At 41.2% G+C, this 17069-nt stretch overlaps 1 protein-coding gene across 15 annotated transcripts in view; it reads right to left on the minus strand.

The window, feature by feature from the left end:
• The window catches only part of LOC101157981 (mitogen-activated protein kinase kinase kinase kinase 4), a 77748-nt gene that overhangs the window by 2616 nt on the left and 58063 nt on the right, over positions 1-17069 (minus strand). For 3 of the 15 annotated variants that reach the window (XM_078939132.1, XM_078939130.1, XM_078939129.1), the window contains 14 exons: positions 14612-14718; positions 13255-13415; positions 12966-13063; positions 12112-12290; positions 11124-11238; positions 10319-10783; positions 9703-9817; positions 8661-8828; positions 5829-5972; positions 4729-4863; positions 3121-3221; positions 2853-3002; positions 648-807; positions 416-555 (listed from right to left, as the gene is read on the minus strand). In XM_078939132.1, the coding sequence (XP_078795258.1) occupies positions 416-555; positions 648-807; positions 2853-3002; positions 3121-3221; positions 4729-4863; positions 5829-5972; positions 8661-8828; positions 9703-9817; positions 10319-10783; positions 11124-11238; positions 12112-12290; positions 12966-13063; positions 13255-13415; positions 14612-14718 (2238 nt within the window). The remainder of the gene's footprint in view (positions 1-415; positions 556-647; positions 808-2852; positions 3003-3120; positions 3222-4728; positions 4864-5828; positions 5973-8660; positions 8829-9702; positions 9818-10318; positions 10784-11123; positions 11239-12111; positions 12291-12965; positions 13064-13254; positions 13416-14611; positions 14719-17069) is intronic. The other 12 variants (XM_078939134.1, XM_078939133.1, XM_078939131.1 and 9 more) reach the window with 5 other exon arrangements.

Here is a 17069-nt window from a genome sequence, read left to right on the forward strand (position 1 = left end):
GATCGGTTTCTCATACTACAATTTCCCTTATTTGAGCTGTCGCGGCTAAAAATCCACGTGATGTTGAGGTGCAGAAGAGGAATCTATTACTCCGTTCGCCCGGCTGGACAAACAGGAAGTAAAATCCATAAAATAGAGAAGAGAAACCCAAGTAGTGAGCTTGCTGCCACAGCCGAAACCACAACAAGCTGAGTAAAACCTGACATGCTTGGTGCTCCAAAACCCCTTTAGAGTCCGTTTGGTCAGAGCTTGGATTAAACAGCATTTAATTGCAGGAAAAACTACCAAACTAGACAAACCGCTGGTTAAACGTTCACACTGCAGGCTTGTGGTTTCACCAGAACCGTGCAGCCCGGATCGGGTTTGCAGGAACTTCCAACGTCTGACAAGCACAGGCTCACTGTGAAGGTCTCACCTTGTCATTTCTTTCGCACAGGAACTTGAGTCTCTGAGCTCTCTTGTGCATGAAAACTCCGTCCAGATGGCCCGTTTCCACGGAGCGGATCTCAATGGCCTTCTCCCCCCACCCCATGATCTGATTGGAGCGGATGTAAGCTGCGGGAACACGCAAACATTTTAAGAAAGGTGGCACCATTGAGAATTTTCCTGTTGAAATGTCATAAAAGAATGAGGCAAAACAAACCTACCCACTGAGGTGGGCATCTCCCCCCATTGCAGCACCACATCCTTGGTGATGCGGCCGTAGGTGTTGACGTAAACGCCCTCGTCTTCGTAGCACACCAGCAGTTCGATGCCGTCCGTGTTGGGCAGGATGATGATGGCGTGAGACTGAATACTGGTCTGTATCTGGAGATGAAACACAGCGGCGTGGCGTCAGGTGGTTTCCTTTAAAACAACAACATCTTCAAAAACAACCACAGAATCGGTAAACAGGCCTAAGGCACTGCTCCCCGACCTTTTTCAGGCCACGGACTGGTTTAAGGCCTAACAATATTTACAGGGAACGCCGATACGAGGCAGAAGTGGGAGTCCAACTAGTTTTTAGCTTCCAGTTTCCCCTTAACTTATGAGGGGAACGTTTATTTTTGATCCTCTGTAAAAAAAAAAAACGGCTGGTGATTTAAACTATATTTGGGCGATAGATTTCACGTAGGAATCATCGAAATGTGATATAGAGGGCTTCAGCTTTGTCCGAGAAGAACAATCTAAAACTGGCATTTTCTAAATATAATAATACATGTAAATTCACTATTTGAGCAACATTCTTAGCAACATCCTCGGAACATAAGAAGGTCAGTTGTTGAATATGTAAGGGTTAGTTGGCCTCCACGGTGTGCGTTAAAAAGTGATAAAGCACACTTCATCTACCTTTAACCCGCTTATACCATGGTTACTTACAAAAGAAATAAATAGTAACCAGGTTTTTTTTCAATTTGGATTACTTTTATCACAAAAAGCGAACTATTTGTTATGTGGTGCGGCGTAACAAATAGTCCGCGTCGCGCCGCACCACCGCTGCAGTCAAGATTCGAGGATATAAAGCGATATATATATGCTGATCGTTCTGATGGGTTGAATAAAGCATCAGTTCAGAGAGAAAGTTCACCTCTTATCGCTTATTTTCGTCAAGATGATGAAGCAAAAGGTTGTTTTAAAGAAGCCGGCGCAGTGATACAGATCATTTAAGCTAGGTGACCGGAACTTATTTTTCACCGTGCGGTTATCACTGTGGTATATCACTTTTTAACGCGCACCCAGGAGCCAATCAGAATCGAGTATTCACCCGAACCATGGTATAATAAGCATTCTTATTATGGTGTGTGGGAAAAACTATCGCAATAAATCCTTATATGAAGTAAAGACTTCTAGTTTTTGTCTGTTAAGTGCAGCGTTCTTTTATTCTGAAGTTTTGGTCTCAATTTAGCGGTCAGTGCAGCTGCTTTAGGAAGGTAGCAGACGTATATTTGACCCGTGAAATGTGTCAAGAATGAGTGAGTTTTTTCCAAAATACAACTTCCTTCAGAATAAGATTATTATTAAAATGGAAAAAATGTTTTTCTTTTCTCTGCGGCCTGGCACCAACTGTCCCACAGACCGTCTCGGTCCACAACTCGGGGGGGTTGGGGCTAGAGCCCTGCGCGGGACTATTTTCTTCATCCCGCTCCCGCCCGCGCCCGCTGAATTTTTGACCAATCCCGCCCGCTCCCGCAACGTATGCGTTACACTCCCGCCCGCTCCCGCAATATGTATGTCCACTCCCGCCCGCACCCGCAAAAATCATAGAATTTAGTCCCGCACAGTAATAGAGATGCATTGATTTTGTATAGTCTCACGTCCAGCAGGAAAAAAACACGTATTTGTATTGATATTATTAAAGAGAACCATGTCCCTCCTCCAGCCTAATCTTTTCATGCATTCCTCTTGTGTAATGTGCAACTTAATTATCAAATATATTTTTAAAAATCCTGTTCTGTTAAAAGTGTGCGTGTGTGTGCGTGCAGACAGACGGCCTGAAGCGCGCTCTTAGTAAGAGGCGGGGCGTTGCACACCCCCAACAACAGGTTAGATGACAGAGGCCATTGGGCGTCTCTACCTGGTGCCTTCAAGGAGCTTCAGTACATAAGAATCCAACAGCCGCACAGCCTAACGTAGTCCGCTAATATATATTCATGAGATATTCATGCCAGCACTGATCCCGCGGGGTTTTTTTTAGCCGTCCGCTCCCGCCCGCAGCACAATTCAAACCGCCCAATCCCACGAGATTTGGGTTGGGTCCCGCGGGACCCGGCGGGACCCGATCCCAATGCAGCCCTCTAGTTGGGGCCTACAGGAAAGGTTCATCAGGATGACTGCATATGTTGCGTTACATTATATGTATAGAGGACACTTACATGCGTCGGCAGGTAAATGTCATAGACCGCCCCGGAGTCAACATCCACGGCGTGAAACCCTGAGTAGGAGCCGTAGATGACCTTTAACCTCTGGCCCTCCTCCACAGTCAGGTCAACCAGCAGTGGTTTGTGAACCAGGTCACCAAAAGACTGAGGGGAGCAGGTCAGACAAAAGGTCAGCATGACAAGAAAGCAGCCTTCACCTGGAATGCGTTGGTGGTTTGTTAAAGCAGGAAGCGAGTCCGCACACCAGCTTTAGGTGGTTTACCTTGAAGGCCATGAATTTGTGGTACGGCTTAGGCGCCCAAGCATAAACTTCCACTGAATTCTTCAGAGCTAGAACCAAAAACTTGATCCTCTCATATTTTACTGTGGACAAATCACAAGAAAGACAAAAAAGGTCAAAGAGACAAAAGACCGGAACAAAACTTTCACCAGATGACGGGAGAGATTTTCTGTTTTTACACTTTGATGATTAGAAGAACGCCACTGACGTTCCTAACGGTCATACTGCTTTTAATATTTCATTCATTAAAAAGAGGCTTTGGTGCTTGAAGACATTTCATTTTACATCTGATATACATTCAAGTTGAGCCTCCAAGAAGCTCTATGATGCCTAAATCAGTCTGCAAGAAAAAAATCCAAATTATGCAGGAAAATAATTTTCCAGCTCATTAGAATTGCTTTTTTCACATACACATAGGGTATTTAACCCGTGTTCAAGAACACGTGTTTAGCCCCCAGTGTTCACACTGGGCAAGCAGGGAGGGGCTTCTTCCTTTTTTTCTACTCTTAACTAGCACATGTCTCGCAAATCTATGAAAGACTTGGTGTCATCATTCCAGCCGGACACAAGTTGCAGTTATTAATTCCTCCTTCATGATCAATTTTCAAAAGTTTGGCACTGAATTAGAAAGGACACCATCCATATGTCACGACCAGATCAGAGTCCCTGATTGGCCAAAGTTCGGCCTGGTTTAACCTTCAACGAGCATTCTATGTTTTGTACATAGAGCCAGAAAACGGTCATAGAAACTTGTGTGACTTTTATATGCAGAAGCCCGAGACTTGCACTACGTATGTTGACATAGACTTTTCATAGGAAGTGGTCGCTGGAATGTGCGTTGCCAAGGAGATGCATTTTTAGAAGGAAAAGCAAAGAAGGATGAACTATAAATCATACTTTGGAATGACAGCTAGCTGTTACGTTTATGGCTTCTTTGATAGGATCCTGGGTTTTACACAACAGTGGTGTACGTCCATGGACTAACCTAAAGCCCCTTGACAGGAAACCGCCTCACTGTTGAAGTCGAGCGGTTGGGGTTTCCACCTGGAAGTGCCAGAGTTTGCTCAGGGGCATCAAAATCACCAAGGACATTCTGCGTTTTAGACAGGTCTATGTGGCTGCATGTCTGTCCTTGTAGTTGCTTAATCGTGGGCAGTTCCTTCCATCAATCACTTGCATGCTTGTCTGGCATCCAGGCAACCACTGTATATGTGACACTTCTGCACTTCTTTCACATCTGGCCCTCTGGGGTTCTGGTAGACATTTATTGAAAAACGGATAAATGACAAAGCGGGGATAGATCTTGACGTCAAGGAACCATGTTTGAGTCTTGAAGCACATTTTTTCTGTAATTTGACCTTTAATAATCCTAATTGTAACCTGTATAACATTATGCATGCTTGCTGGAGACTGTGTGCTTTTCTTGCCCTTTTTCAACTAGCAACAACTCAAACCTCACAGACAATGTGGGGGATAAAATGCACAACAAAAAGTGTAGATTAGGGGAAAAAGTGCATCCTATAGTATTAAACCATGGATGCAGCTTTCTCAGTCCGCATTGTTTCTGCATCTTGAAGCGACGCCACCTACCGACTTTGTAGTGGACGCAGCCCTCCAGGTCTCCCACGGTGGTCCAGCCCTGCTTCTTCTCTACCTCGGGGTCATTGTGGAGGATCTTGTTCCTCAGCCAGGACAGGTAGTAGACCCGCAGCTTGTTCTTTTTGCCTGTTATTGGCGAGAAACAGAAAAGCACAATTAGCAAGACTTTAATTCTGAAAATCAAGCAGCATGCACATCAAGCACGGCTTGCTTTCTGTGTAGATGTCCTCTGACTTAACTTCATATGTGGAATGTTTGCAGTTTTAGTACAATTTTTGATTTATTTTTATATTCATCCTCATGAATGTTACTTGTTAAAGTTTAATAATAAAACATTTTCTTTATAAAGGCGCCTTTCTTAGCACTCAAAGTCGCCGTACTACATATATACAGTATATAAAATGTCACAAATGTTTATTATAAAATGAGATTCATAAATATAAATCTGGGAATTTATTATGTTAATTTAATTTACTTCAATTTTAGATTAAGAATTATGCTTAAGTGAGTAAAACCACTGAGGTGTTAGTCTAAATTTTCTTACTGTAATCTGATTACACGATATAATAAGATGTCAGGATATTGTCTCAGTCATCTGAGGAATTATCGCACACAGCACGGGAAGTTTGAGGGTTGAGAATTAACTCGGACGTTGGTTTATTTCCTAATTTTTATTTTACAGAGTAAATGATGGTCTCGTGTACGAAACCGACGTCTGAGCTGCTCGATGGCGTTTCCTTTCATCATGGAAAGCTCGGCCGTGTGTCATTATTGCACACATAACATGGTCTTTACCCAGAGGAGATTTACTCAATATCCGTTTAGCTCAAAATATATGTTGTGACACTTTTGAACACTGGGCATGTGTGTATGATGTTGAGAAAAAGAAGAAGTAAAAAGGGAAAAAAAGAAAAGCTCTCTGTTTAAGAAAAAACAATCGAGGTTTTTGATGCAGGTGCCGGAGGAATTTGCTCAACTAGACATAAAAAAACATACGCAAAAATCAACCATACATTATCATCTCAAACTAAATCTGATAGAAATGTGCTGAATCAGTCTTTTTCTTTTCCGATTGGTTGCATGTGCAGAACCTGATATGGTGACCAGAACGTTGAGCCCTTCCAGGACATCCATCTGCTGGAAGCGACGTCGGTTGATCAGGGGGTAAACTTTCCCCTGACCGCTGCGGTCCAACAGCATCAGTCCGCTTTCTGTTCCCACCAGGAGGTTTACTCCTACATGTGTACAGAAACACACAAATGAGGCTAGGATGGAGTCTGGATGGAGTCAAACCCAGTGCACACCCACCCACCTGTGTTTGCATTTGACACAGTACATCATAAAATACTGTTGGGCAGATTAGAAAATGAGTTTGGTATTGCTGGGTTTGTTTTAAAGTGGTTTACCTCCTACCTGACTAACAGAACATTCTCTGTTTATATAAATGGCATGCTTTCTGATACCTCTCCACTCCTACATGGTGTGCCCCAGGGATCTGATTTGGGACCATTGTTGTTTTTAATGTACATCTACCCACTTGGAAAGCTTTGGAATAACTTTAAAAATGTGTCATACCATTTTCTATGCTGATGATATTCAGCTGTACTGCTCCTTCAATGACTCAGAACTCCACAAACTTACAGAACTACTAGATTGCCTTGCCTGTGTTAAATCTTGGCTCACAATTAATAGTCTCCAGCTAAACCCAGAAAAGACGGAAACACCAATAGTTGCCCCAGAAAACACAATCATAATAATTTCCCAGCGTCTTGGTTCTTTGAGCTCCTCTGTACAGCCCTGTATTAGAAACTGTTTTTATCGTTTACGTAACACAGCAAAACTGCTGGCTTTTTTATCTAACTCAGTCTTAGAGATGGTTATCCATGCTTTTATTTCTTCTCCTTTAAATTATTGTAATTCTCTTTTTACTTGTCTTAATAAATCTGTTCTTAACCGTCTTCAGTTAGTTCTAAACACTGCTGCAAGGCTTTTAACAGGATCAGACGAAAAGGCACACATTACCCCCATTTTATCCTCCTTGCACTGGCTCCCAATCAAGTGGCGTGTTGATTTATAAAATGTTTGTTTTAACCTATAGAGCTTTAAATGGACAGACCCCAAAATACTTATCAGACTTGCTCTGTCCCTATCTTTTGAAGATTTTTAAGACCAAGTATAAAACCAGAGGTGACCGGTCATTCCAGGGAACAGCCCCCAGACTCTGGAATGCCCTCCCTCTGTCCCTTCATGTGGCCGACACTATCAATTCTTTGAAAAGTCAACTAAAGACACTTTTATTCAAAAATGCTTTTAGCTGACTGATTTCATTGGTATTTTTATTGTAGGTTTATTTTTCTTCAATTTAGTTTTGCCTTACATCATATTTGATTGTTTTTCCGCTTTTACTGTATAGTATGTGTTTTATTGTTCAGCGCTTTATGATTTTATCTGTGAAAGGCGCTATATAAATAAAACTTACTTACAGACACAATGGCTGCCTTTAATTCCATCATACTCCATTATATAATAACACTAATGCTTTCTATCCATTTATCTTTTTTTTTTATGTCTGAGGAGGATTGATTCGGGACAAATAGTGCATAATTTATTAGCAAAATCAGTGAGCTTTAAAGTTCAGCATTCAGTTCAAAACATAACACAACCAAGGTTCTTTATGAAGTTTTTTTTACATGGCAGCACGTGTCAAATAAAAAAAAATATATATATATATATATATATATATATACACATATATACACAACTTTTGGTTCTAATTTTCTCCAAATGGACAATGACTTAATAAATCAGCATTAGATGATGATCCCGCTTCTATAAAGCTAAATCTGTTGGTTGAGGGGTTAGAAGTCATCCTTTTTTAAATACAAATTTTGTTCCATTAGGTTTTGGCTGCCACCCAGTGGTAGGGACTGGTACTTGTGGGAGCTTCTATGATTACCAACTCAGAAATGACAGATTATTGAAGGACATTTGCCACTAAATTTTTAAAAGACCCGTTATGAAGAAAGTCATGTTTTTGGGGCGGCCGTGGTGCAGAGGTAAGGCGGTCAACCTCTGATTGGAAGATTGCAGGTTCGGTTCTCGCCTTGCACGCCTGTGTGTCAAAGTGTCCTTGGGCAAGACACTGAGCCCCACGTTGCCCCTGGTGGTTGTAGATTGGTGCAATTGTTCGGCAGCAGAGCCACAAACTGTGTGTAAGAGTGTATGGATGAATAAAACTGTGACTGTGGCACGCTTTGGGTCTGAGTATATGCCATTTATCAATTAACATATTTAGTGTTTTAAAAAAAGGTTCTTGTGAGCTTAACACAGCATTTTTGAGAATTTCTTTATTCAAATTATTAGAAAATCAGTAGCAGACAAAAATTGCTCTTTAAAAAAAGCTTGTAGTTGTGATGTAGAGAATACACTAGGTGGGCCACAAGCTCCCTGCTCCACTCCATTCTGATGCATCCATAAGCAGACAAATAGGTTCATAGGTCTTTGTTTCCCTCGGCTGAGCTGACATCTGGCTCAAAACTGATAGCTCCAAAGTTGCTTGCCATTTTTTTGTTGCACCGGTCATGTTAGGTTGGGGGATGTGAGGGGCTGTAAGCTAGCGGAGAGAGTGTAAACATATAACCCTTATATATGGGTGATGCCCAACAGTCCCACCCACAAGTCACAGATGAATTTCTAATGAACTCCTGCCACTGGGCAGAAGCTTCGTCCTGGAAAGCAACAAGTTTTTTTTAAAACTTTGTCTAGAAATGGCCTAATAAATATTAAAAGACCACTGGGGACGCTTTTAAAAAAGGTGACCAGAGTGAGTCTCTGAGTTAGTGAAATCAACTGAACAGTATAATGTGGCAACTCCGTACACACAGGAAGTAACCTTTAGTTTCTAAGCTAAATTTCCTGCTTACCCCAGAGTGCTGCACACAGGATCTCAGAGTTGAACCTCTTCTTGTATTTGCGGATCTCCGGCGTGTCACTTTGAGGGCGCGTGTTGACTGGGTTTACGTTAACCACTGAGCCTTTCCGTGACGGGTCAGCTCTCAGCGCCTCTGCCAGACGCGCGTCATTGCTGTAGCCTAAAAGGTCAAAAGAAAGGGCATATGTAGGATGGTGAGGGACGGGGAGTTTACCAGGCAAAAGGAGGGTCAGTCAAACGGTCGGGGTTATAAATATCCATCCATTAGGGAGTTTTCAGCACAAATACAGGATCTGTGGTTAACTTTATTGTCACAGCAAATATAAAAAACAAGTATGGCCTGATCTTTATCAGGAGCAGTCAACAACTGAAATAGCAGGAGAGCAAAAACAATCTTGTATGTGATATTTCCTGAATCCTGTTGTGAAATCTGCAAGAACATCAGGTGTTCAAATGCTGGCGGAAGAATGCGGCTCTGTTTTAGCTGGATTACAGCTTTGCAGAAAGTGAAGGTTCTACTAGACAAACACGATCTTTGAAGGATATTTTCTGTACCAACCAAATAATTACAAATACATTAAAGTTAACAGACGTGATGAGCATCTGTATGTTAATCCCGACGCTCTTTTTGAGAAAAACTTTGACGGAATGAAGTCTGCATAAACACTTCTAAAGACAAGTCAATTGATGCAAGATGTAAAATGCAGGAGGGAAATCCAGCAATCAACACTTAAATATAGATCCCCTTGCACTTAGCAATATTCTGGAAAAGTGAGGAAAAAGTGCGGATCATCTACCACTTTCTAAGATAATCTAGTAGAGAAAGAAAAAAAAAAGCACTTTTGTCTTTAACTGTCAGTTTTGAATCCTTAAATGTTTCAGAATCTTCAAAATCCTGTGCTATTTTTAAAACTACAACATATTTCTTAAATTTAGCTTTCATAGTTTTGACCTGCTTTGATGAGGTATTTTTTATTTTTTATATGCTGTCATGCTAAGCAGCACATCGAGATAAGGAGCTTTGAAGGACGCACCAACGTTGTTGAGGGCACTGCCGGTTGATGGAGAGACTTGAAGGAGGCGTGGGTCAATGAATGGAGTGAAGGACGAAGAGGACTTGTGTTTCTGCATGTTGTTACTGGACTGGCTCTACAGGAAGAGAGAATAGAACGCTGTCCTCATCAAAACAGAAAAATGACATCACACTTTAAAAAAAAAAAGAAAGACAAACCGCATAAACAACAGTTGGTTTGAATGACATTGGACACAAAATGAGGAGGCAGACTAGGTGTATTTGTTTCCTGCATGCAAATGCAATAAGCATTCCATGTAAGGGTAAACTCATAACTAATAGGCAAAAAAAAAGACAAAAACTGTTAATGGAAAAATATATTTACAAATATGAACTAAATATAAAACAAAAAGGGGAAAAAGAGGCCATGTAAAAAAGTATTTACAATTTAAAGCATACTTGCCGTTTCCCTTTATTTGTTCTATGATCTACAGTTTGGGAAATGTAAGAATGTCACTCAATCGGAAGCTAATTTAATAATCATAGGAACTTGTTCATTAAAAGCGTACTCTGCTTTCTGTTTTGCATTTAAAGAAGTTCATTCTAAAGGCTTTTCGCGCCGAGGGTGGAGGACATACCTCGATGAGGATGCCCAGATTTTCCAGCGGGCTCTGTGGGGACATGGATGAGGGACTGGCAAGGCCCGAGGAGGACGGGGAGTTGGATGCGGAGGACATTGGGGGGGAATGGTGGCTCTGCTGGATCAAGTCTGGAAGGTGGTGGATGCGGCCGGCAAAGCCGTTCCTGTCCGAGTGCTGTGTGGGGTGATGGTGGTGGAGATGATGGGGGGGATGGTGGTGGGGGTGATGGTGGTGATGCTGGGGACTGGGGGTGTGCTGTACAAGGCCCTGCCCCGACGCAGAGCCGGGGCTTGGCGCAAAACCTGACAAGAGGGTCTGTGTTTGGTTCGGGGGCTTGTGCTTCCTGTTTTCACTCTGGAAGTAGAAAGAGGGGTACACCACTTTGGGTCTAGATGTGTTCCTGATGAGCTCAGGAGAAGGGAAAGTGTTTGCTAGAGCAAAGGGCAAACTACAGTGGCTACTCTACAGGTGAAAAGATAAACTCATATTAGTAGTTAGGTCTCAAAAAGCTCTTCACTGGTGCCACTTAAAGGCACGTCTAACAAATAACTGCATATGTCGTTGCTTAAAAGCCAATCAAGGCACTTCAAAGTCTTTTTCTACACATGAAACCTGTAATTGAAGAGCATTTTAAGTGAATTTTACAGTTGAGAAAAATCAAAATATGCAGTAACTAAAACTGATCAACACAACATGCAAACAAAATGAACACTCACTTGGGATAAGACAAGAAATGCACCAAAGCAACAAGAGGAAATGGAAAGTGAAATGTCTGATGTTGGTTTTTTTCTGGACCCATTACCTGTCTGACAATGAGCGTGCTGTCTTTGCAGGGAGTTGACCCAGCATCACTCTCACCCTCATGAACTACCATGGTTTTCACAGACTCTGTTTCGCCGTTGCTCAGCTTGGACGACCTGTAAGAAAGGAAAACAAGTTTTCTACAAACCATGTGAGGTTGTAATTTACTGTAAACCCTTAAAAGTAACTGTTACTACATCCGGTAGTATTCTCTGATTTTGGTTTTCTTCTTTAGCAGCTCAGCCAGCTGAGGGGTAGAACAGCTGAGGTGGATCAGATAAGAGGTCGAACAGCTGAGGGCAGAGAATGCTGAGGTGGATCAAATGATGTGTGAAACAGCTGAGGTGTGGATCAGCTGAGAAAGTGGAACAGCTAAGGGGTGGAACAGCAGATGGGTGGAACAGTTGAGAAGTGTAACAGTTGAGGAGTGCAACAGGTGAGGGGTGGAACAGCTGTGAGGTAGAACAGCTGAGAGGTGCAACAGTTGTGAGGATAAACAGCTGAGAGGATAAACAGCTGAGGAGTGGAACAGCGAAGGAGTGGAACAGCTGAAGTGTGGATCAGCTGAGCAGTTTAAAAATTGAGGAGTGTAACAGTTGAGGAGTGTAACAGCTAAGGGGTGAATCAGCTGTGAGGTGTAACAGCTGAGGGGTGGAACAGCTGTGTTTTGGAACAGCTGAGGGGTGTAACAGCTGAGAGGTGGAAAAGCTGTTGAGTGGGTGTCAGCGGGCAGCTGGTGCCACCGTGGAAAAAGAGGGGGGAGTGCAGAGCATGCAGAGTGTTGAAGGGCCCCAGTTCTCCAGATATAATAAACCTTGATGGTGGTTTTCTTCTAATGTGTTACTGAGTCCAAATCCTCTAAGTTTTGTCTTTTTGTTGCATGCTGTCCAATTTTACATTTAGAGTAGAGTTTTGGTTTATAATGCAACATGGAGAAACTGGTGTTTTTCCTGGAACTGATGATTATTTTTATTACAATAAATACTTACACAGCTTTGGAGTCTTCTGGGCCAGAGGTCGACTCTTCACCCGCTTCCTGGTCCACTTCTTCATCATCATCTTCATCTGTAGTGTCTGAATCCTCGCTGGAGGATGAATACTCCGTCACCTTGTTTGGTGGACGGACGTCATCCACGGCACGCAGCTCTTTGGCCAAAGCAGTCAGGTCCTAGAACATCATGGCGTGACAGGAAAACACCCAATTAAGCCAAACTCACTTTTCTTTCTTTTTTGGTTTGTTGGAGTGAAATTTAACCACAAGTTATTAGTGAATACTCTGGAAGGCATTCCAAGAGGATTTCCGTAGCAAACTAGAAAGCAGATGCTGGAAAAGAAGAGGGGTTAACGGTGTTTGGCAGTCATGGAAGGCCAACGTGAGAGGAGAAAAGCCAAACCAGTGAAGCAAGGAGGGAGATGACTGTTCAGCCGATGTTCTCCAAGTTACTGTGAGTTAGTTAGTGGGTTATTTCAAAGAATGATACGGAAATCAAAGCTGCAAAGATGAAAAAAAGAAGAAAAGTTCATCGAGGCTAATAAAAAGAAAGAAACCAGGCATGAGTTCAAGTGGCAGTCATCCAGCGCAAAAGGAACCCAGCAGTTCGTTGCATTATAGTGCTGCAAAGTTGGCAGATGACATCATTTCAGAGGAGCGCTCGATTAGCAGGAAAAAAAAGGAGGGAATTTCTCAATGAAGCCACAGCAAATCACCACACATCCCAGGATTGAATCAGTCTCAAAGCAACACGCTGTTAGTCTGAGCTCACTAGAACACTATCTTCTAGATCTAGATCTATGCCAGCTACACATTACCATACTGGCTATTCAACTGCAGGTCAACTCTCACCGCTGGTTTGTTCGGCTTGACCAAATCTCTTCTCTCCTCTGGTTTTTTCCCAGCATTCTCAGGTCTCTGAAGGGGTGAACTTTCAGATTTTGAAGAGGCTGAAGTAGAAGGGGGGGGGGGGGGGGGGGGGGGGGGTCAGTTTATTCAAGACTTAAGCGACCAGGGAAAATGTGCAAACACGGACACTCCAGCCAAATGTTTCACTTGGAAACGTCTCATTTGTGTTCTCCACCTCCCGTGCGTGTGTGCGTTTTCAGAGATGATTTGGAAAAAGGTCGTGTGGACTCACAGCGGGCCCTGAACCTCTCTCCAGAGCCGCAGTGAGAACTGGGCTGAGAACTGGAGTTACTGGAGCTGCTGGAGGAACTGGAGCCTCCACTGCCACTATTACCCGTTGTTCTGGGAACCAGTTTTTCCACTCGTTCCCACAGCAGCCGAGGCTCTGCTGAGCTGCAGGGGCAACAGACAACCAGTCAAGAACATTCTGTGGGGAGCTAGAAATCCTACAAATTGGAGTGTTTTAAAAACTGCTTCTAAGATTTTTAATCGAATATGTCAGATATTTTTAGTTATTTAAGAGATTGTTTTTTTAAGTTGAGTCACTTTTCTTGTTTTTGCTGCAGTTCTGGACAAACATTTCACATAAAAGGAGAGAAAATAATCACAAACAGATAGAAGTTGATAATCGCACATAGTGAGTATGTGCTAATCATCACATTCACACAAGGAGTAGACTCAAGGTTACACAGAAAGCCCTCCTACACTTCCTGAAGAGACAAAGACTGCAGGCCTGCAGACACTCAACAACTGTTGAACATGTCGAATTCATCTTTAAATTAGTCTAGGCCTTTTGTGTAAGTTAATTTTTAACGTTATATTTAATCTCTGAAAACAACCAAGACTCTCGGCTCCTTTAACATGTTGGCTTATATAAGGAGGACATCGCTGTTGTGCGTTTTTCCAATAATTTTCTTTCACTATGTCACCAATTTTTAATAAACCTAAACTTGTGTGACTTATTCATTTTTAAAATTGTGGATTTTTATGGAATAAAAAACATGCAGTGTTTCAAAGCAAAAAGTAAAATTTTAAAGACAAAGAGAAAAATTAATGACTAGTTTTTAGATTTCTTGCCATTAATGCTTTTTAAAATTCTATATCAACATGAAGTAAATACCCCAGATATTAAAATCCCTCATAAACTTTAAATTGTTAAATATCTTCATTTCAGATCAGCTATACTTTCCAATACATGTTTAGATTAAAAATTATGTAGCAATTAAGGACAAAAAAAAAGCATTTCAAAAGTTTGTATCAATTTAAAATAAAGAGAAAGGTTTTAGAGAAAATAGTATAAGAATCTCAATGAATAAAAATTTAGAATTCTTTTCAAAACATTTAAAATTGTACGCATTTACTTTAATTTTCTTAATGCCTACACTATTCTAGGTTAAAGGTATTTTAGCTTGTAAGGCTAGACTGTTGCTACGCCGACAATTCTTGCTCGTTTTATAGTTTGCACTTAAAGAACTGACAGAATACTATTTTCAGATTACTGGAAAAAACAAAACCTAACTAGGACTAACAGGAAAAAAGTGTTCGTCTACAGAGCAGTGAGTCCTGTTCAAGCTAACCGGACAGTTTACCTGACAGTGTTTCTGTTCACTGCATCCCTGTGTGAGGCGTTTCCGTGGTGATGAGGCGAGTCTCTCCTTGACAACACAGGGGACCTTGATGTGGTTCTGACAGGAACCTTTTACGATAAAAAGATCAACCAGCTTACTCACACACACTCACTCTCACTCTGCAGGCACGAGTGTGCAGCAGCGTAAACCCAAACGCTGCCAAATAAGGTTAACCTTCCTGGGAAATTAAAGGTCATCGGGGCCACCACTTTAGCTAAGTACAATTAAACTGTGTTCCAAAGGGATGGAATTCTAGAGTGAAGACATTTTGTCTGACAGCCACAACAGTTGTCTAGTAAGTCTATGTTTTTGGGACAAAAGAATCACCTTGAGCTCAGGAAAAAAATATGTTTAAACCAATCACATGGGGGTTTCAAATTAGTGTTGTAAATCTTAATGCAATTATTATCTTTGTGCAAAAAGATGACTGCATCTTATCCTCCCACCAACAAAACAAAAGAATAAAGGTGAGACCAAAAGCAGCAACACCCACATCACTTCCATGTCACTTCAGAAGAAATACATCCAAACTGTTTCAAATGCACAGAGGACATCAATTGTGAAACGAAAGCAGACTCTAGCTCTGTTTAAAAAGGTCTCAGTGAATCTCCACTACTTTGTTACCGGATGAGACACCCATCAGTGAAAAGTGAGACAAAACATCCAAACATTTTACATTGAGATCTCACCTTTTTCAGGCTAGGTTTTTTTTTTTTTTTTATTTCCAGTTTCCCTTAACTTTTGAGGGTAAATTTATCTTTATCCTCTGTAAAATATCTGCTGCTTTACTTTATTTGTACACTAGATTTTGAGTAGGAATCAATAAAATATGATATAGATTTTAACCCATAACTGTCAAAGTGGAAGCTAAAAAAAATAAAAATCAGATGCCACTTTCAGCCTTGTCCAACTTTAAGGTGTGACTGATAAATACAAAGAACTGCCACTAAAACAGATTTTTCTAAATATAATTGATAAACTTTTATTAGCAGCATCCTCATGACAGTAAACAGCCAGTTCTGAATACTATGCATCCTTATTATGGTGTGTGGGAGCAAATGACGCAATAAATCCATATTTGGAGTAAAGACTCCTGGTTTTTATCTGTTATCCTTTGAGGTCATATTTTCTTACTGGCTCTTTTTTTAGCCAAACTTTCCAAATATGTTGGGTTTTTTTTGTTATTTTTGCTAGCTTGATGTTTTTAATTTAGAAATAAGCAGTGCCCCTTTAAGAACGTAGTGGATATATTTTTCCACACGTCAAGACTGAATTGGATTGGGGAGAATCCAGTATTTTTCCAAAATAAAACTTACATCAGAATCACAATAAACATAAAGCAAAAAACATTTGGGTTGTGTTTTTTTTTCTCTGCAGCCCGGTATCAGTTTGCAGCCTGGTAACTTTGGACCACTGGTCTATAGATTTTAGGTTAAAAAAAACTTTTTTTTTTGTATGGTTACAATATACTCCTCCTGAGTAAATGCAGACTAAAAAAATGTTTGTGGTTTGTCATCATTTTGTCAAATTTCATGTTTGACAGCAGCCAATTTCTCAGGAGAATTCAGTTATTTACAGCTCTAGAAGCTGAGATGACTGTGGGCGGGGCCTCTCCAGAAGGAGTCTTTTCATACAAGATGAATTTGTGTTTAAGTGGATGCAGGCGTTGATGATGCAGGCGTTTGTGCAGCCACTAAAGATATTATTGAGTTTAAAAAAAAAACAGAATCCTTGTTTTATCATTTGCTTCTAAGGCTCAAAATTCACCTACACTGATAGAAACGTTCTTCTCTGCAGGCAAAAAGGCATCAAAATTGTCTTTTCTTTTGGCCAAATTTACGCGGACACATGTTCAGATTGATAATGAGGACTGAAAGAACTGAAATAGCTGACTTCAAATACAGAGGGCCTGCATTAGTGATGCAAAGTGAAACAACACTCCAGATGTGAAGCTGACACAGAGTTAACAGCCCACCATGATGACGGCTAGTAAATCTGGGTTTTAGGAGAGAAAGGAAGAGAACACCCGTTACACAGCCGGTGGAAAATCCAGAACACAAATGAATTTTGCCACAAGGTCAAATTAAAATAGTTTCAGGGATTTTATCACAACTCGTGTAACTAGCAAACAAGGTTTGAGCTAAGGTATGTGAACACCGATCCGTTCTTTTGAAAATCAAATAAAGAAACTCATTTCATTGTAACTAACTGCTACTTGAAAACCACAAAGCCTGCTCAGATGTTGCTTACAGTGAAAGAGCTCTATAGAGAAACCACTTTGTGAGAATTTTGCAAATGGGAATATTTGAGATGGATTTAAATGAGAGTTCAAATGCAAGGAAAGCTATCCTTCTACGACTGAGCGTCCTCCTCCAGTTTGTGCTGAAGCATCCAAGAAGGAAAAGATGCAATTAATATT

Source organism: Oryzias latipes, chromosome 21 (assembly GCF_053564925.1).
Source record: "Oryzias latipes strain Hd-rR chromosome 21, Olatipes_Hd-rR_3.1".
In the NCBI taxonomy this organism is placed as follows: domain Eukaryota; kingdom Metazoa; phylum Chordata; class Actinopteri; order Beloniformes; family Adrianichthyidae; genus Oryzias; species Oryzias latipes.